At 39.8% G+C, this 21,878-nt stretch overlaps 2 protein-coding genes across 12 annotated transcripts in view; one reads left to right on the top strand and one right to left on the bottom strand.

Moving 5' to 3' along the window:
* The window catches only part of LOC124054617 (adhesion G protein-coupled receptor L3-like), a 198,641-nt gene extending 196,700 nt beyond the window's left edge, over positions 1-1,941 (bottom strand). The window contains exon 1 of the mRNA XM_046380811.1: positions 1,885-1,941. The gene's annotated coding sequence lies outside the window, so the exon portion shown is untranslated. The remainder of the gene's footprint in view (positions 1-1,884) is intronic.
* A 9,977-nt stretch (positions 1,942-11,918) lies between these two features.
* Positions 11,919-21,878, top strand: part of LOC124054896 (multiple PDZ domain protein-like) — a 41,840-nt gene continuing 31,880 nt past the window's right edge. For 7 of the 11 annotated variants that reach the window (XM_046381372.1, XM_046381371.1, XM_046381370.1 and 4 more), the window contains exons 1-8: positions 11,920-12,219; positions 14,577-14,662; positions 16,184-16,350; positions 18,817-18,978; positions 19,360-19,499; positions 19,909-20,122; positions 20,370-20,492; positions 20,683-20,883. In XM_046381372.1, coding sequence (XP_046237328.1) covers positions 14,647-14,662; positions 16,184-16,350; positions 18,817-18,978; positions 19,360-19,499; positions 19,909-20,122; positions 20,370-20,492; positions 20,683-20,883 — 1,023 coding nt within the window. In that variant the 5' untranslated portion in view covers positions 11,920-12,219; positions 14,577-14,646. Of the gene's footprint in view, positions 12,220-14,576; positions 14,663-16,183; positions 16,351-18,816; positions 18,979-19,359; positions 19,500-19,908; positions 20,123-20,369; positions 20,493-20,682; positions 20,884-21,878 lie in introns of all 11 variants that reach the window. The other 4 variants (XM_046381374.1, XM_046381373.1, XM_046381368.1 and 1 more) reach the window with 2 other exon arrangements.

Raw genomic sequence — 21,878 nt, 5'->3', positions numbered from 1 at the left:
TTGTCAGATTTTATGCTTCTAAAATATTCCCACCAGAGGTATTAAAAGTGCCTTTTATTCTATTATTGCCAACCTCCCATTTACAGTAAGTGGATCAGCACAAGGATTTGTTCTTTACTTCATGCTGGAAGAGATTTCTTCATGTTAATTCTAAACTAAGTGTTCTCTAGACGGAGATAATATTACCGCAGTCAGATAAAAATCCTTTCAGTTCAAATGAAGTATCCTTCCAGGTATTCAAACAATTACATTCATTTTCTGATACCTCCTCTAAATTGCAAAATTAGAATGGGTTCAATTTTTTGAGGTGAAGTGTTTTGGCTAAATCAAATTCAACACCCACACGCTTATTGTGATACAAACATCATCACTGAAATTCATATCCGGAACAGAAAAACAGAGGTTTTTGAGACCTATTTCAATTTTGATAACCTAAATCAGGGAGCAGAGCGAGTTGAACCCTGGGCTGATTTACAACTTTAAAGCTGCTATACTCAATATTTTGTTGATCTCATGGCCACTTGTGTGTGAAAGGGGTTATGCATGGAGATGAACCCACAGATAATTATCACCTGACATGATGGTTACCTTCAGCTCTACCAAAGCTTTTCAAGCACATTTCAGCTCATTGTTTTGTTTTCCAGGTCCGCAGCTTTCCTGTTTTGGTTCACTCTCACAGCTCTCCTTGGCATCTTTTTTGTTTAGCAGCGGTGAGCATATCTCGTAAAAAAAAACTTTAAAACCAATTATACTTTACCTGCCCAGTGCCAGTCACCTGAGAGACAAAGTTAGCCGCTAGCTGGTGAACATTTAGCGAAGCATGTCTCAGCAAAAGAGCCAAATCCATTCTCCAAGAGAGATAGTGTAGACCAAAAACATGAGATGGACAGAAACGTGATTGTACACGAATGCTAATAATCTCCTGCATGCGTAGGCAACTGCATGCAAACAAGTTTTGAGTGGTTGGCGGTTAGAACCTCAAAGTCCATTGGGAATCAAAGATATCTTAATAAAATAGAATAAATTCCACTGCACACATGGAAACAGCGATGGATAAAATGCATTAAGTAAATTCAGTAAATGTTTGATTACTATACTTAATTCAGTCTATCTAACAGCATTTTGCAGTAGTTGTTGGAGAGGTTTTGAGTACTCCGGCTAAAATGGGTGAACTTGTGATCACATGCATCTTAGGTGCTTTGCTGACATAACGTGGATATTGAGGCATTAAATACTGCAAGTAGTGTTCACTAAGTTAAGCATGAAAAGCAGAACTTATGGGGCTTTAAAAGTTGGTGTTTCCTTAAAGCAAACACAGAAAAAAGAACTGAAGAATCTTCATACATCAGACTGAAAATGGTTGTTTGTTTTTTTCTTTTGTTTATTTTTGTACTTGCATTTTAGTATGCTGCAAGCTAAGCTACACATTATGAAATGTTAATGAATAAAGATATGTAGAAGTGGGAAAATGCAACAAGCATAGCTTCTGAGCCAAGTCGTTTGTATATCAACAACAAAAAAATGTCTATTTCCTTGTAAACAAGCCGTTTGAGTTCTGTGACGGTATGTATAATTGTGTGTGTAACATGCTAATGCTAAAATTACAGCTGCCAATAATGGCTTTACTAAATACAGAGAGTTAAGCACCTGAGACGCAGTCATAATTGAGCACCATAAAGTGATGCACGGCACCATAAAACCTCTGCACAGCTACTCACCATGCTGTTGTAAGAAACTCCTGCCAAATATAAAGCTGTTCAGGAAAATTAAGGCTCATAGGGACAGTTGTTGTGCAAAGTGAATCCAATAATGCAGAAGCCATTTTCCCTGTTTATCCATGCTAGCAAGCCTAGGAATTATCATCTCCACAGTGCTGACACTTACATATGCAGCAGTGCTTAAAGTGCTTAGCCAACGAGACACTCTTCTTCAGTTGTTTGTGGAGAACTGTGTGGATATGCACTTGATTGTGTGGTGCTGCAAAAAAAAAAAAAAGGATTAGTGGTATTAGGACTAAATGTATGAACAGCAAAGTGCAAGGTACAGGTTTATTGTGCAGTGTAGGTGACAAAGTCCACGTGAGAATATGGACAGCCAGGACACGGTGCTGAAACAACAAATCCTCCAAATTAAATAACAAAGCGTATCATTTGTCATTACCTCCCACAGTGACACATAAGAGCAGTTTCCGATCTGATCCCCTGTGACATAATTTTTTTTTCTGTGGTGTCCAAGGTCTCCACATAAGACTGTTTTGGTTTTCTGAACTGAAACGGTTAAACTCATGCTTGGGTTAGATTTAGGCACAGAAACTACTTAGTTTAAGTGAGGCTAAGTCATTTTCAAAGAAAGAAATATACATTCAGTACAGTACGGGGGCAGCCGTGTCCTCGAGGTTGGAGAAGGGGCTTGTGATCGGAAGGTCGCTGGTTCGATTCCCCCACCGGACGGGCAGGAAAAATTTTGGGTGTGGTGGAGTGATTAATGCGAAAAAAGCCCCCCCCCCCTCCTTCATTAGCCGGCTGATGTGCCCTTGAGCAAGGCACTTAACCCCCCCAATATGCTCCCCAGGCGCTTGATGCTGCCCACTGCTCCTGTGTGTGTTTCATGTGTGTGTTCAACTAAGGATGGGTCAAATGCAGAAGACAAATTCAGTGTGTGTATGTGCAAATATATATATATATACTTTTATATACTATATATATAAAAGCTGATTCTTCTTCTTCACTATTTTTCTGCTACAGCATCAAAGAGGTGAAAAGGTGTTAGTGGATATTGCTGTGTAACTGAGTCAGTTTTATCTCATGAAAAAAATGTGTTTCAGCATTTACTGTACCATTATCCTGTGTTTGCCACTTGTGGCTTCATAAGCCACTGTTCAGCAACAGTTACACTCAAGTTTAAAAGTAGAACTACTTGGTTCAGGTTATGAAACAGACAAATCCAGGTCAGGGGAAAATTAATTCAGCGCTGATTGACAGAAGGAAACAAACAACAGTATCCCCATTCAAGTCACAGCTGTTCTCGAAACATGACCTGAAACATTTTTGCGAAAACAGAAGCAAGGTCACATTTTTAGCCTGGAACGTTCATCAGATACCAAAAGAAGATCTAATGAAGTGAAGTTTTTTCATGAATAAATGCAGTTCTAACCAAGATGCCACTGTTAAGACATCGACACAGGTGAGTCTGAGGCTAATGTGAGACTTTAGCAGTCTTACCTATCCAAACTGAGTATCTATAAAGGTTGCAGTGTTAGTATGAAATTCCCTCTTGGTGTTACCTGGGACATTGTTAACTTGCTGAGCCACACCAAAGGGATAGATTGCTGCACAGATCAGTAACCATAAGTTTGGAGAGACTTTCAGGACTAAGATACTGACTTGAATTTTTGCACAAAATGAAGACTGACCATTTGCGTCCCTGTTTCTTACAGTACAGGTGATCTACAGAGGAACTGCTTCAGGGCCAGCAAGATGAGGAAGAGTAATTAGATACACACGTATTATAGGATGATTAGATGTGAAAATCTGAATTAATCTGATTTGAGATCTGCAAAGTAAAATTTGCCACCAGTAGACAATCTATCCAACTTATCTCGGATTATTAAACTTGTTATGTAGATGTTTCTTCACGTGTTGAATAGTTTGTCTTCACCTTCAGTGCATGTAGGCCCATGACTACCCACAGTCAGTGGGCACAATATGCCTGCCTACATTCAACATTACATCAGCTGCAATAAGCGAACTAAAACGGTTAAAGGTGGTCCAGCAGCCCATGCTGTCACGAGTCAGTTAACAGCGCGGTCCGACAGGCTGGTCGTGACTGATTGTATCTGCATGTACTGGCTTCTTTTTGAATTGAGGTGAAACTTTTTCTTTTAAATCTCATTCATATGATGACTAAGAAATATCAGAGTCAGCCCTAATAGAATTTTTCGAATAATTTAATCGATGACAACAATCCCTCTTATCAGAATATCGGCTGCTATCCACTTCAAATTAATTTGTGTCCTAATGAGTAGCGGTATAATGATTTAGACGCCAAAAAAAAAAAGGAAAAAAGTGGGTGCATAATTCAATGTAGTGAAATTAAAAGCTAGATTGATGACTCTCTCCCTTGCCGGTCTGTGTGTCTGTATTGAGAGTGTGTGTGTGGGAGTGGGACTACATGCACACACCTACTGTCACGTAGGCAAAGGTTGTACGTGGAAAACAGAATAGAAAAAATATCACAAGAGCTCTGCATTCACTGGGTCTGTTTTAAAGTTTCTGGTGTGTTTATTATTTCAGACTTGGGCTGACACAATTTCTGAAGTTTTGTGTGTACTTTAGCTACACATATACTAGTTGTGTCATATGATGTCATATCAAATATTTGATTTGTCCGTGTTTGCATGTGTCAAATATATCTAAATACTAGTAATACTCACATCTACACTCACAGTGTATCTGTGTATTTGTGGAGATTTGGCTTTGACCTTTGCTGTGTTGAAACCCCCACATGACAGAAAAATCACTGCAGTAAAAAAAAAAGGAAAAAAACACAGCAGCACATATACAGAGATGCCACAAAAGGAAAAGACTGAAGCTTTGTGCTAAAAAGAGACTTCCTCAACCCACATTGCAGCGTTTCAGAATAGCTGCTGCTAGGCTACCTGCACTCAGTTTTTTTTGCACAATGAGGACATTTTGCACACTTGTGAAAAAGTTTATCTTGAAAAGTTAAGTTTATTTTAACTGCGCTACTACTGTCATTCATGTTATTTAAAGGTGGAGGTAAAGTTTGGGAGAGAAGAGATCGGCTCTACAGAAATCCAAACAGGCACAAATAATGACACACGTCCTACTTCTACATCTACTCTTGTTACAGAGTTCTCATTGGTTGGATGGATTTCCACATATTTCACTTTGAAATAAGATCACTGGAAAGCAAAAAAGAACGGTTTTGCTACTGTTTTTGCCATTCTGATGTTATATAGAAATCCCTGTTTGTGGCCAACACAATGACAGATACAGTTATGTTATATTTTCAAATAATCTGTAAATATTGAGTATTGAGTTAAGACACATTCATTACCTTTAGAGGGCTTCAAGTGTAGAGAAAGTCATCTCTGTCAAACATGGGCATGCAGTTAGGAACGGTCTAAACAGAAAAGAGCAGACACACAGTAAATGCTCTGACTGAAACTCGAAAAGGAACTGTTCAACACCTTCCTTATGAGAGTTGAATGAAAGTATCAATAAGACACTGCTGTCATGCATTGGTGAGCGAACAAATTAACTGTAAGCTACCTGCCCAGGATCATAATGACAGTAAAGGTTACTAGTGTTTTGCTTGTGTTATCTCTCTTTCTCTGGAAATACATGGGTAGACTCTTATGTGTTGTTAAACCTAGCTTGCTACTCCAGCAAGTAGGTATCCCCTTAACATAGTGTTCTATTCCAGCACAGACATTTTGTCTCATATGGTGCAGGAACCTGAGAGCTCTTATTTACCTCAAAATGTCATAATACAGCAGAGAGAGTAAGATGTGCTTCACAAATGAAGCTACACGTTTCTTCATGAATGTATTTATTTTGTGTTTTATGTGTTTATATTGTGAATAAGCCAAAGGCTGTGATGGTTAGCTGCTCAAATAGTTAGTACTACTATAATCACCGAAATGTTCCTTTGTCCGTCAAGTCTCTGAAACACTCCATGGAAAACACAAAGCAGAAAAAAACATGGACATGGAGTGTTTACTGCAGTACTGTGCTGCATGTTACCATTATTGTGTCCTTATCAACTCTAAATTCCGCTTGCTGTCTAGAAATGCTGGTTGTTCAACAGCATGCAGGTGGTCATGTGTATCACTACATGGATGATCAGTCAACAAGCAAGCAAGAGATTCTTGACAACATTTTTTCCATCCTGTCACACAGGCAGTCATTTCCTCAGCAATTAAATCCATTTGCACAAACAACGCATATTCATCATCATGACAGGCATCCACAACTTTTCTTTACTTACAAGTTAGCTGTTGAAAAAAAAAATGAAATGAGTCAGATACAGACTGTACACAAGTCACATCACATTCATGTTTATGAATAAAAAAAAATCTGCAAAGTATTCATATGCATGTAGCCACAAGAGTTCTGAATGAGTACCTGATTAAAAAACTTGTTATGTTTTGGACACAAGATCCACGGAATTGACATCCCGTCAGTTCTTAGTGACAAACATGATATGATTAAATGCAAAAAGTAATTCTACCACTGTGCAAAAGTATAATGACAAATGGTATTGATGACATCCTGTATTCACAGCAAACCTGGCATTATAATGAGCTCAAAAAATGAAATTAAATAACATAAAAACATTTATTATCTTCTTTCAAGAGAAGTAGTCTTTGTTAATGCAGCCTATTAGCTATGTGAAACAGGAAGCCAAGCCAGGTACAACTTTAGCGACTTAATTTTGGAGTATTTACATACTTTCATGTTACCTCCAGGTTGAAATGCAATATTTTATCACCTATTGCCATGATTAGGTCAAACCGGTTTTTTTACTAAATACTTGCAAAACAAGTGACATCTCCATCCAGCTTCAGCTTCACTGTGTTTATTGCTAATTAGTGAAGTGGACATGCTAACATGCTACATCAAATAAGTAAACATGGTAAATATGTGCTAAAAATCAGTGTTTCCATTGTAAGCAAGATTAGAATGCTTAATGTTAAACATGTTAGCATAAAGCACTGTGGTGCCCACACGCTAACATGCAGTATTTTCTTGTATAAAGAAGGAATAATATGAAAAGTTTATTTTAAAGCAATTGATCATAATCTAAACATCCATTTTTGATTTATTTTGCAGCTCACAGATTTCTTTTCTCAGCTGGACAGGAGTATTTGAGGAACCAGGATATGCAGAAAGTTCCAAACAGCAGCAAGTGCAGTTAAATGACCTGTGGGGTTTTTCAAAGTCTGGCTTGCTATCTCTTTGAGGAAAAACAGCTTTAGCTCTAGGACTAAAATAAGCATCAATACAGTCTCACATATGCCAGTGATTAGGTAAGAGGCAAAAAAAATGGTGCTACATTATGTGAATATGGTCCTTCCTTTCTCAGCAGTGACCAGTGCTTGCAATTAAAGTATATTTCATTCATTCATTACTTTTTGTTTCAGCCTCATCAAGCAATTCTATTAGCTTCATTAAGGCTCACCTGCCGTGACTCAGGGTGCATTCAAAAGAGCATGACTTGACAGTTGTTGAATATTAGCTTTTGGGCCCTTATTCCAGCTTTCAGAAATACTGAGGTCAAATATTGTGGGAGTCGGTTAACTGCTCGCAAAGCTCCTCCAAATGATGCAGTGTTAGTGATTTACAGAGAATGTGATGTTACAGAATCTTGAACAGAGGATGGAGGTAATAAATTGTCAGGAATAAGCTACCATGCCAGGTTAGCAGTCATCACCCTTTCACAAGCGATTGCACAGCTGCCAGCTCTCACACACATTCATGGCAACTGACCCTTATCACATTTACTCACACTTCATCACATACCTACCACACAGCGGATGTCTGAAATGTTTGTTTTCTCACTTGTTTTCACTGATTGGGGTTTCATGAAATGGTTATAATGTGAGCTCAGAAGAGAGAAGCAGTCTTTCTTTATATATATGGCTCTTTCATTATGATATTTATTAACCATCAAGTATATTAATTATTAAGAAATAAGGAAAATAGATCCCAACATTCATACTTAAGTTACACAATTGAGTCCTGCATCAAGGGTAAATACCAGAGAAAACTGAAGGTTACAATTCAGTAGTTATCACTGAATGGGGACCATTGATTTTATTTTTATGTCTAGATTGGCATGACATTTATTGCACACATTCATGCTCCAAAGAGGCAGAGGCTGATTTATTTTCGCTGACCCACTGACTCCTCTTCTGACACAATCCCCATCAAAGTTTTAGTAGAAAACATGTTCAAGTCTCCAGAATCTCCAGAAGTCACTTCTAAATTGCCATTAAATTCCATCTGCACAGTCACATTCCCAACAGGAACAGACCTATTGATTATCGCTATGACGATGTGACCTCAGCTCTATAACACCATCAGGGCAAACCTTCAGTTTTCAGCTCTCTGACCCTGAAACATCAGTATAACCTTCTAGTTTTCAAACTCTTAAACTTAGCTGCTAAACCTTTGTATTCTTTCTTGCTATATGCTGCTGGACATATAGTTTATCCCAGCACAGTAAAAGGAGACCTTCAAATTGCGGCAAAAATTAGCAATTATTTATTTATTAATTTTTTCTATATATAAAACCACGAAACACAACCACTACTTGGTGAATTATTATTTTGTTATTCTCTATCTACCCCTATGATATGAAAAATACTACCATGATGTCTTTCTGTGAACGCTTTTACATCATTTGGGATGTCAAGTCTCAAAGGCTATTTGAATGTTGATGGATTTAATGGCAATAAATCAAGACAGGCAGACAATGCCAGTGTTCACTCTGCCAATATGGCTCAGTCATTAAATTTGTGATTCCTTCAGGCTTGCTCTCTATTACACCAGATGACATCAAACAGCCAGCTGGTATCCGATAAAGATGGTATCAGAAATGTGCTCAAAGAAAATGTGTGGTTTCAGACAGGGATGTCATTTTTGTAGCAGGTTCATAGGTTGTCACTTTACTGCTAAATCACTGTGACCTTGAATAACCACTTTCACGATTAACCTCCACACTTAATTGCAATCAAGCAGCATCAGCTATGTGAACATGACTGGCACAAAGCATCTATAGACCACTCACGCAATGAATATGTTGACCTGTCAAACGCAGGTGTTTCTCATAGCATTAATCATGTCAGCATGCCATTTAGTTGTTCTGTACTTTTATGACTGGGGCAATACCTCATTAATGTTATTAGTTACACTGATAGTCATGGAAAACATCTCACATCAACCTTCGCCTGTAACAGAATAGGTTAATGAGTATATTTTTAGGCATAAAGTACACCCACTAAACTATATGTCTTCAGATTGAAGTATGCCGAAATGGTCCATTTAAAGAATGTGAAATGAAATTATCAAACAAAATGAAAATTGACCTAAGTATTAGCAAAGCCGAGAAAAGAAAAAAACCCCACTGGACCCAGCTACCACCGATCATGTCACAAAGCAGTCTCAAACAACAAGTAGCACCAAGGGCCTGTGATAGGCAGGAACAAAAATACAAAATGCTGAAGCTGCCTAGCACTGAGCTGAGATGTTTTTCTTCCCTTTCTTTTTTGTTTCAATCTCTTGTCTTTTTCAGCTTTTGGCTGAGTCAGACCTCCCACATAAAAGTGGCTTATTGTCAAAGTAAGATGGGAGTTATTGGGTGGATAAGAGGGAGGTAGAAGTAAAGATATAAATGGTGAAGGGATTTAGTCAGTATCAGCTCTCTGAAAGCAGCCTGTCCCCCCGTTGAAATGACTTCTTACAGAGTGACCCTGCTCCTTCCTGCTCTCCCCTTGAGACTTGATCCATGAAAACTAAAAGTTCTGCAGTTGGTAGAACCTGGTAGATCAACAGCTTGCCGGTGTCTACCTGACCAGCCAACACAACACATCGTCTTTCTCTTCCCCTTACAATGAAGCGAAAACAATGCAAACATAATCAGAGCATTGCTATGTTGGGGCTGTTAGACCCGAGTCATGAGTTAACAGGCAGCAGCTTCCATCCCAGTGGGCATTTGATACATTTCATTTCGAGTAACAGCTCATCAAATTTGATAAGCATGACGCACTGCCGCCTGAAATAGAGTGTATAATCCTATAAACAGGACACGGAGAGAGAATTCTGCCTTTATCAGCATGCTGTGTCATTTTCCAACACACATCCATGGCCTAAAAAATACTTTACTTTGCACTTCAAAATCATGGTATGTATTCCCATTGCTTGAATGCTTATTAATCGAACACACTGAGTATGTGGGTGTATCAATAATGTCCTGCTTGTACAGCATGTACTTTGTATGTGCATTGCCAAAACGAATATTGCATTAGCTCATTCATGTAGCATAATGAACCACAAAGTTCTTGTCTGACCAATGTGCCTGATTCACCAAAAATTGTTTTCAAAGACACAAGAGATGTAATCAGATACTGATGAAAACTGAACCATAATAACAAATATGTGCCAATTCTGAAGATTGTATCCCCTGCAGCAATGTTTGCAATAAGTCTGCATTAAGAATTCAGGTCTGGTTTCTTATTTATTTGTTCTACAAAGAGTTCACTCTGTCCAAAACTAATGACAGTCGTATTTTTTTTTCTTCAACTCTAGTATAGTTAAGATACAGAGCTCTGCCTTTTGCTCAAGGGCATAACAGTGAGCACCAGTGACACTTATGGGTCATGTTGTCATTTCAAAGATTTGGCTTAGCTGCCTCAGACAAGACAACCTGACTTTTGATTGATTTGTCTCACAAGTAATTTCAATGTAATTCACCATTGCTACTTTCTAGTCTAAAATGTTCTACAATAAGCAGGGCTGAATTAAAAAAGATGGAGCTGCAGATAAAAATTGAGCTGCTAGGCCCCTCTTGACCCCATTTCTCTAGCTATTTGTGCACTGTATGTGTACAACATCACGTTTAAATATCACCTAAATACACGCTGCTTACTGCAATATTTGATCTATAGACCTACCAAACTGGTATTAATTTCAAAGAGTTTGCTGTATGTTAGTTACGTTTTGGTGCATATTCATTTAATGAACAACTTTGCAGTAATTTATATTTCTACAAACCAGCTGACACACAACAAATCTGGGACCACATGATAAAATGCCTTCTTGGGTGCCCTTCCTGCGGAGAAAATGTGATAGCTTGCCCTGGTGCCTCGATCCATCCATCCACCATCCATTTTCTATACAGCTTTATCTGTGCAGGGTGGCGGGGGGAGCCTATCCTAGCTGACAAGAGGTGGGGTACACCATGGACGGGTCTCCAGTCAATTGCAGGGCTTCCACACAAAAAACAGGCAATCACACACACTCACACCTTGGGGCTACGTAGATTTGTCAATTGACCTAATGTACATGTTTTCAGGTTAGAGTAAGTTAGAAGTTAGAGTAAACCCCCCGGGGAAAACCCACACAGGGATAAGGAGAATTATGCAAACTCCACACAGAAAGGTCCAGACCTGGGCTTGAACCTGTGAGGCAACAGTGCTAACCACCGCACCACTGTGCCATCTGCCCTGGTGCCTCCATGTTTGCAAATAAAAAAAATGCGGCCAAAAGTACCCTCTTGGATGCATTTTTGGTTGACAAAACACAATTGAGTGCCTTCTGGGGTGCCTTTCCCTTAAGGAAAATAGAGTGAAGTACCCTTCCAGCAGACAAAACATGGTAAAGTGCCCTCTGGGGTGCCCTTAAAAGGGAGAAAATGCAATGCAGTGCCATCTAAGGTGCCCTTCCAGTGGAAAAATGTGATCCAGTGCCATGTAGGTTGCACTGCATGCTAGAAATTGAGTTGGCTTCCATGCGCCTCTAAATAAATAGTTATTAAATCGCTGTACGTTTTTATTACAAAGTACTTTAATATGCATATAATAACACAATTTTCATTCAGTTGGTTTTTTTTTTTTACTGTTTTACAATGAATTCATCATCAATCTCTACCTGATGGCACCCCACCACACTCTTTGTTTTCCACAAATCTTTCATAAATGTAAAGATCCTGATGTACACAGCATAGGAAAGCAAAGACGCTATAACGACGATATAATATGAAAATTAAAGTTTTTTAAACTCTTATCTGAGTGGCTATTCCTTTATTTTATATTACTAACGCAGGGTGGAGTACTCTGAGGACTACCTGGTTTAAAACTTAATATATAGGACAGGAATTTACCGTTCTTACTTCTTACTCTCCCAGGCGAGCGGACCTCTATTTTTGGGACTGAAACAAGCCTGCTTTCAGCATTTCATTACTCGACCCTGGAGCTGGGAGCCAGGCCTGATAGGCCTTTAATGTCAGGGCAACCAGCAAGCGGCGCTTCAGTCCCAGTTGAACTCGCGGTGCCGCTATCACTGAAAATGTCCATAGAGGATCGGGTTACGCTACGCCCCATCTTTAAGCCCCAGTCAGTGCGCCGTTAGCCGCAGGACAACAGTGGATAGGATAGCATACTGGCCGCTGGGAAATTAAATCCTCCACATTCATGTAAGTGCCATTTTTTTCCCCCGACATGTTGTTGCCAGAAATGTTAGCGAAGAGTTTGGAATGTAAGAATAACTTGATCTTTTGGCAACAGTCGCCTTTGTTATATAAATATTCTGAGACGCCTGTTGTCGCGGTGGGTCACTGAGCAAGAAACACGGGATTTAAATTGAGTTTTGTGTCTCGGTTCAAGTATAAAGTGTATTATATGTCCTGTAGCAAAAAAAAACTGCGTGGGCGGACTTTTGCTTCAAACGAGCTGTTCAAGCTAACTTCTTGACCGTCTCATTCTCGAAAGCCTGTTGCTTTTTTGCTCCACGGAGGAGATGGGGAAGGAGGAGGAGGAGTTGAGAAAAGCGGATTGTCTCCAGTGCCTTGGCGACTATATTCAAAATACGAGCAAACCTTGACTGGTTTTAACAGCTATTCACACACATCGTTTGTTGCTAATGCTTTATTTTAAAAAGCACATATGAGATAGGGACGGACTCGACCGACATTTTCTGTCATTTTGAAGAAGAACGATGGAAATGACAATCTGTTATTATTATCTATTTGTTTTCACACACACGACTTCAGCCGCTATTACTGTTATCTTGGACGAATGACACCTTAAGGATGTTTTTTTTGGTTTTAAAGTCCAAATGTAACGTAGCTAATGAGCTCCTTAGGCCTTCAATGAATCATTACGAATCACTGGATATGTGTAACCCTGAGAGTGAATCACATCTGCTCTTGCTTCAGAATAGGAACCACAAAGTTTATGTTCAGTGAATGTCCCTGAAAGCAACCCGTATAAAACTTATAGCATTAAACCAGTATTGGCATGCCATGAGAGAAAATATGTGTTCTCGTTGCTTGGTAGCGTATACAAACAAACCAGCTGTTAAAGACTAAAACAGTATTGCTATATTTTACAAATTTGTATTTTGTAAATCACAAAAGTGTATGTTTGTCTGTAACTGGATGCCATTATTCATTTGAATCATCATTTAGGTGGTCAAACACTTTAAAGGGTTTCAGTAGCTGTGATAAATTAGTAAAGATAAATAACTTTTTGCAGAACTATCATCCTTCCCTGCAGCAGTTTATTCGTATTCGAGCACTACACGAAAACTAAGTTTGATCAAAAATAAACCCAAATAATTTACAAGTGTCAGAGAAGTAAAATTCACTCGTGGCCACAGACTGTTTTTGAACGGTTTGAAAATTATAAGCACACAGTGGGTGAAGCAAGTCAAATGAATGTAAACAAATTAGTGCTGTAGTGATCCCCGTGCCACATGTACTGTAGCTATTCTAAGAGTCTACATAGGGCTTTTAATTATCCCACCAATCTCCTTTAATCGTGTAATGTCTCCCTGAGTCGTGACAAAGCCACTTCTAAAGTCAAGTATGACGTTCTCGAGATTGGATTTGACGGCCATCACACCATTGGTCAAATATAAAAGGCAAAAGCACCTTCATATGTTTCCCGTAGGTTTTGAAGTTATGATCTGTCCAGGCTTTCACTGGCTTTGTTTAGGCAGTGTGATTTTTCTCTCAGAATTAGTTTTTTCTTATTCGATCAACCTGTAACAAACTGGGATCATGTAGTTTGGTGGCAAAAGGCGTATAGCAGGGCTGCAACTAACGATTAGCACTATTATCGCTTAACCTTCTGATTATTTTCACAGTAAATCGCTCATCATTTCTTCTCTGGAATCAGAAACATGCTAATCACAATTTTTAGCAGCCTGAAGTGAAGTCTTCCAGTTGCTTTTTTCAGTCCATCCAACAGTCCAGAACCCAAAGTCTTTTCATTTACTGTCAGAAATGGCAAATAAAAGCAACAGATCCTTACATTTAAGAAGCTGGGACCAACAAATGTTTGACATTTTGCTTTTAAAATGACAGAAGTAATTGTTTATCAGAATAGTTGACATTTAATATTTTTTCAGTCGACTGATTCAGCCTGTTGCAGCTGTACCCAGGAATCTAAAGTAGGTATAGTATTTACAGTAGATGTGTGCTCAAACAGACTCTGCACCATTGCACTGGGGACTGGGTAAATGGCCTGCATTTCTTCAGCACAGTGGCTACTCTGTGATGTTATGGTGAAACATCTTAAGAGATAAATATTGCCTGGTCTGAAAGGAAATAAATCCATTTTCCCTTTCATGTTGACCTTTGGAAAGAGAGAGTTTTTAAGAAGTCGAGCTCCGAGGAGAATGAGCCTTTCCAGCTCTTATTTCCTGTTTGCACAGAGTGTACATGGTAGGAAGTTGACTGCACAAAAGATGAGATGAATTTGTGCCCTGATATTGAGGCATCTGATTGTTAAGGAAAAAGACATAACATAATGCTGTTGTCCTTTGCAGGCCTTGAGAAAGGAGAGAGCTTGAAACTGCTGTTAATGGGGAGAAATCACACTCACCTGAAGTTCTAAAAATGATAGAAACAATGGGTAAGTAATTCTTTAATTGTTTCATGGTGTGTTATTTATTATGGTTAAAAATACATGTGAAGGAAATGATAACAAAGGGTGTGTGACTGTATCCATCGTATCTATCAAATGTTCTTTTCTCTCCTTCCTTCCCTCATCCCTAATTTAAAAAGCTGAGCTCTCCAATATCAAATACTCAGTTTAATTAAGATTCAGTACTACTGTAACAAACAAGACAAAACATGAAACAATGTCTGTGCACACTCACTGTGTCTTTTTTTGTTTTTAATCATCTTTTCTAAAATGAGCATATTTTTGCAGAGGGGTTTGGTCTAGTCAGTTGGGTGTCCGTCTTTGCTGGCTCTGCAGTCGTATTTGGCTCCTGCTGTGAGTTTTTTCTCAACCAGTGTAAGAGGCCCTGGATGTACTTCAAGGCTCGAGGACTGCCAATGTTGCCATATCTGATAATGTTGCCATATTCTTGATTGTTTGTTTGTCCCCACAGAGATCTATTTGTCCAACTGTCATGCCTGAAGCCAAATTGGTGCTGCCAGCTTCTTTCTTTAAAGCTGCAATCTGTGGTCACTCTCAAGACTGGCACGCTAACCGTGTACTTATGTATCATCAAGCGTAACATGCAGGTTGGGCCAGTGAGAAATGAGGCTTAAATAATTTCAATTTACATTTATGTTACTGTATTTGCATAAATGAAACACTTAACCTGCGTAGGACAAGCAGTGAACAGTTTAAAAAAAAAGAATTTGCTGAGGCTCCAGTATTATTGGCTTGTTTACAACCTTTGTTCAAACAACAAAGCTCTCAAAGTGTAAAAAGTGCTTTGGACCTTGTGCACGCCCTATTAGGTGTTAGTCACAGTTGGTGAGCTCTGGAAATTGCTTCATTTTTGTCCGGATGACGTTGGGCTGGCCCATCCTCAGTAACAAGCCACTCTGGAGTTGCTCGATTTTGAGGCTTATGCAGGGTCCAGCAAGCAAACTGTGAAGGGCCGGCTGCTTTTATCTTTTCCTCCTGTTACACATTCTATGCTCCTGTGCAACCCACTATTGACCCTAAAGGCAGAAAGGGAAACATTGCTATTCTGCAGACAACAGCATGTTCAAAATTTAGTTTTTTTCTTTTCTTCGGATGTAAAACCTGATGCTCCATGATTCCGATGTAGGAAGGTCTGCTGAGCACCAGTCAGCCTTAGCTAAGCTTACAGGTTGAGATGTGTGCCTCTCCATCCTTCTTCTATGTTTCATTTACATGCCACTGTTGAACATTAATAAGAAATTAAAGGTGCATGCCAAATGGTTACGGAACATTTCTTAAAGCATAGTATTAAATAAGGATATTTCAAAGTATAAATGAGGTCAGGTCCAAACACCCTCTCCAGTCTCACTATCTCTCCCCATGTACTGATAAAGCCTCTGTCCTCATCAGCTCTCTCCCCTTCTATCTCTCCCACGTGCCTCTCCTCCTCCTCGCGTCCACTCCTTTACTCTGGCCGGCGCTGTCACTGAAATATGTGACGGCTTGCAGATACACAGCGTGCCTTGCAGGCGGTGGAGCGTCTTCAGGCCAAACTGAAGGAGCGGGGGGAGGTGCCCACTGAGGAGAAGCTCAGCCTGCTCAAATCGGTGCTCCAGAGCCCCCTGTTCCACCAGATCCTGGCTTTACAGAAGTCTGTCCAGCATCTCAGAGACCAGGTAAAGTATAGTATAATAAGTATACTAGTATAGTAAGTACAGATATCCCCTGTTTGTCATTGTTAAATACCTTGCAGTAATAATACAATAAATGGAACTATAGGTCCATTTCCTCTATTAAAAATGTAGCTTCGAATTACATTTAAACAATGCAGTGTGGCAGTGGCAAACACCAACACCCATGGCCTAGCTTTGGTGATTTTGATGTTGAGACATAAACTAGCATTAGACCAAGTGTAAAACTGGAAGCGATAGCGTATTTGTAAATGGATTCTCATTGGTATTGGCTGCTGTAATCATTTTGTTCATGCTGAGGGACATTAAAGGCTGTGACCTTGGGAAGATTTCCACTTCATTTGAGAAACTCAGACTGTTGAAGCCTCGCATTAGCGTTTGGCTCAACGTTAGAATGCATTTTTACACAGAAAGACGACTGTAGAATCACATTAGACCTCTTCGCAGCTGGTACAGACAACCAAAACAACTGCAGGGAGCAGCATTGCTTTTGGTGGACATATGGTCATGTAAGTATGGTTTGAAGGCTCAGTTTTCTGTCAGTACTTACACGATAATGCAGAAGAATGTAAAACTGAGATTCCTGCACTATCTGTATACCATTGAAGTTAGAATATTTTCATTCTGTGCACCGTCGCTGTGGCTTTTTATCTCCTCTGTTTCCTGGGTGACCTCACTCATTCTGTTCTTGGTTCGTGTCAGGACACACGCTCCCAGCCCCTTTCAATCCCCATCCCCAATAGTGTTGCTACTGTGGCCAAATTGCTGTCAGGGTTCATACTAGCCAGTTATAATATGGGCACACGAGCAGAGATAGTTGGTCTAAGTCAGGGACTCCTTTTCAAGTGGATTCTCTCCATTGAGAATTGAACATTTTGAGTGGAAAGGAAAAGAGCTCTTAAGTCACAGTGGAAAGGAGCCAGGGTAAGCGTTTGAGAAATAGAGACAAAAATATGTGAGCTATGCAGTGGGAGGCAGGCGTTCTAGAGCTTTTTACTCCTTGTGGAATTTAGATTATAAAAGCCCTGCTGACATTTTTGTGTGCTGGCATATTTAGCTTTTTTTCAAAAGAGGTACATGCTGTGTGTGTGCTGATGCATGTGTCTTTGTTTTGCTAAGCAAAATTTTATCAGGCAGCCATTCATTGTAAATTCCTTTCGGGACTCATTCCATGTTGTAACAGTGGTAAATAGACATATTCCCCTAACTGCAACAAGTCTATGTTGTGTTTTTATAGAGCATCCAAACCTAACTGCCCCTCTTTGCCCTCGTTAAGCACAAACCAATTTGATAGAGAGGATGCATTTTTGTTTTGTTGTGAAACAAGAGCCAGACGCATAAACACACACACACACTGTCCGTCTTTTGGCCCCGCTAGTTAGGCCTTGCACTGGCCCACGTCGCTATGGTGACAAGGCCCTGGTCTCCAATGAGAAAGAGGCCGCCGTCGTGTGAAGTGGGGCAGAAACAATTTCTTAAATGTGCAAGAACCAAACTGGAACTTTAATCCTCTTAGCCAGGCCCCAGCTAACAAAGCTCATGCATGAGGACAGCAACTTAGCAGCATGCTACGCTAACTTAGCCCAGCCCATAGGGTTTTGTTTACAGACTGCAGCACTAATGTGTCCTGCCCAGTGGAGTTTTGTTTCTCAGGACTAATCTGGAACCGTCTTTAAAGGAGGCATGATTTACAGACTGTGTTTCTGAAGTTCGGAAAGTTGTGCAGTCAACTTGCTAACACAAATGTACAAGTTCACAAGGACAGCTTTGGCTTGCCAATGCCATATGCCAAATGGAGTGTTTATGAAATTATTGCTGTGTATTATGCCCGTCCTTTTGAATCCAATTCAGATGGTCATAAACATCATGCCCTTTGGCTAATGAAATCGGAAAAACACTGCTTTATGTAGTTGTCGCTTTCATGTAATTCATCTGTCACACAAGTAAAGTCATTGCAGTAATTAAAACCCAAGCATATTAAGGCGTCCAGATGGCCAGTGATGCTTTTCCCCCACCATGATAGAAATATTGTATTTGGAACCTCGTCATTGTTGGAACATCAGCTAAGAGCCATTATCTCCTGAAGGATTAGGCTGCCATAGATCCAGCTAATCGTGGTGGGATAACAAACTATCTGGCATCCCAGTGGTTTCAGACACACAGCCATCAGGGTTTTGGTTTTACTAAATGTTTTTATGTTCGCAGTAGGAATGAATCAGGATGTTTTTTTTGTTCCAACCTTTAATTGCCTTTGGTTGGATTTACTCCTGTGATTGATGTTCTCTGTAGGAGCATTTTGTAGAAATTCAAAGCTGTTGTGTGGATACAAACGGGAACTCTTCACAGAAATCATTTCCAATCATTTTCATTTCAATCTGATTGGTTAATGAGCAGTTAGGTGAAAAGTCATTTCAGAAAAAAAAACACTACATGCTTACTTTGTTTTTCCAGGGGAGTGTCCCGGTGTCACGTGGGAGTGACCTTGGTGAACACGTCGCCACAGTCAGGCCCAATGGCGGCCATGTTACCCACTCAGAAACATCAGCTGCTACACATGTCAATGGCAAGGCATCATCTGAAGAATTTGAACACATTATTCACTCCATGGCACAGGTATGAGCAACCGTAAAGCCAAAGTAGTAACTGTGCTGTTTATATGCTGCTTTGAGTTTGATGTCAGTGTAATAACAGGCTAATATACTGACATTCTGCTGCTTTTCAAATCTGTCGTTGAGTACCTTTTAACGTTTTAGTCATTTGAACGCACTAATAAAAATCAGCACCTCATCTGTAAACAGGTAGGTCACCTCGAGTCTGCTTTTCTTAACTCAATCCAAATATCCAAAGATAGTAAACGATGAGAATCACAGACTGTGCACTGTTTTTTTTGCCTCTTGAGGCACTTCAAATAGACTTCTAAAGGCTGCCTGTAGCTTTGATGCAAAAGTGAATCAGGACAGAGCCACATGTTGTATATACATATGTATGTTCCAGGGGCGTTACGTGACCCACGTGGAGCTGGAGAAGCCAGTGTCAGGAGGTCTTGGCTTCAGCGTGGTGGGCCTAAAGAGCGAGAACCGAGGAGAGCTCGGCATCTTCATCCAGGAAATTCAACCGGGAAGCGTGGCTCACTGGTGTGTGAGAATCAACATGCCACAATTCAAAGAGCCATGAGAACACAGTAAAACTTCTATACTGATTCAAATCTTTTCACAACAAAGTCTGTGTTCCAGAAAGTTTTTCAGCATTTGGCTGATTGCTGAATTAGATTTAATTAGAGAAGTCTGTTCGTCTGGGGACATGACAGGAATTTAGGGAATTGGCCATTTCATGCTTCAAAACATACAACTGAGAAATATGACAAAATCTAGCAAAACAAATGACAGTTACACTCTCACTGAGTGGAAAATGAGCATCCCATGTACTATTTGTGAAATGAGGTCACAAATGAAAATAATTACTTGATCAGAGGTAGACGTACATCTCAGAGGCACCATCACCATTTGAAACCGCTACAACAGTCCACGATTCTTTCTTCTACAGTGACGGGAAGCTTAAAGAAGCTGACCAGATCTTGGCCATCAACGGACAGCCCCTAGACCAGACAGTGACCCACCAGCAGGCTATAGGCATCCTACAGAGTGCTTCAGAGACGGTGCAGCTCACCGTGGCAAGAGGACCAATACCTCAGCTGGCCAGTCCAGCGGTGTCCCGCACTCCCTCTGCTGCCAGTACGATGTCAGCCAACTCCAGCGCGGTATAGACACACTCTCACAACAATGTCACTCGTGCAAACTTGCAAACACACATGCCTGTTTCTTGTCGTAAAAACCTTTTACTTAGATACAGCTGCTGAATAAAGTGTTCCTTAGATTATGCAGGGCAACACTATAGTTTCAGTTTCAGTCAAAATGTTTTGATGTCGCTGAAGTTTGTGGTTTGTTTGTTTGTTTTTTTTTATTATTTAATTTATTAGCTTTATTGTTTCTTCTCTTTTACTCTAGTGGCAGCATGTGGAGACAATTGAACTGGTCAATGATGGTACCGGTCTTGGCTTTGGTATTGTGGGAGGAAAGACCACTGGGGTTATTGTCAAAACCATCCTTCCTGGAGGCATAGCTGATCAGGTGATTGTTTTTTTTTTGTACATTTTTTTTCGTATTTTATGACCTTTTGAGAGGTCACCATTGGTCTTAAGGTATAATGAAAATGACTTCATTGCAAGCAAACACAGACTTAACTCTCACTCTGACTTTTTGTTGGTACGGACAGTGTAATGATGGGTTTGATTTAATGGAGCTAAACACACGTTTTCAGGATGGCCGCCTGCGCAGTGGGGACCACATCCTGAGGATCGGAGACACTGACCTGTATGGCATGGGCAGTGAGCAGGTGGCCCAGGTCCTCAGGCAGTGTGGCAACAGGGTGAAGCTGGTGGTTACCAGGGGTCCTGGGGATGAAAATCCTTCTGTCTCTGCTGTCATGCCGGTGGTGCTCCCCACTGTTAATGAACAACAGGTGAGAACTAAAATTAAAAATATGACAGAAATTTGCTACAAAATACTACAATAGGGAAATCACATTCAGATTGATTCATGATTTGGAGTATCACTATGTTTCTCAATAACAAACCATCAATATTGCCATATATGATAGCAGGATTTTATCAAAAACACATCAGACCTAAAGTTCAAGGGTCTCATGTATAAAACAGACTCAATGACCAGTTTTGATTTGATGTATAACTTAAACAGAAAACCACATGTAAATAGGTATTTAGAAAACCTTACTTTGATGTGGAGGTAATCTTGTCTCAAGTCTTGATGTGATTTACCTGCTGGTTATGTGGGGTTTTTCGTTTGGGACACATATGTGTCCAAGTTTATAGTATAAGGATTAACACTGAAAGGTGTTAAGGCCTCCATGCATTTTAAAAAAATTATTATTATTATTTTATTTTTCATTTTTAACATGAGCCATGTCTTTCTGTCCCACCTCGTTCACTGTAGTGACGACACACTCTCAAGCTGTGCATTTGGCTTTGTTTGTCAGCTCACTATTTAGCCCATTGAATATTACTTGTCCAAATGTCCATGGCTATTCCTGACTAAATCCTCATTTGTGCTGGCATTGTATAAGTGGAAAATGTAAGACAAGTGCCATTGATTTGAGATTTATAGAGCGCAGTGGTGTAAGTTACAAATGGGTTTTATAGAAGCTGCTAAAGACATTTTTTTATGCTCAACATCTTTGGTGAATTGAACTTAAGCATATTGTCAGAAGTGATCTTAAAACTAGGGTCAAGTATAAATCTAAGAATACAGGCCTTTCATCACCTGTTTTGTCCCCTCAACAGGCTCAAATAAATGGAATTACAGAAAATAACAAGTTAAATCACCTGTGACTCACACTTTGGAGAGCACATATAACTCACTTTCTCTGAAACAGAACTCACAAACAGTGATTTCATGGCTATCCGCAACACTCAGCCCTGTTTTAGCATTAATAATTTC

Source organism: Scatophagus argus, chromosome 23, assembly GCF_020382885.2.
Source record: "Scatophagus argus isolate fScaArg1 chromosome 23, fScaArg1.pri, whole genome shotgun sequence".
NCBI lineage: Eukaryota > Metazoa > Chordata > Actinopteri > Scatophagidae > Scatophagus > Scatophagus argus.
This window is presented reverse-complemented; position numbering and strand designations above follow the sequence as displayed.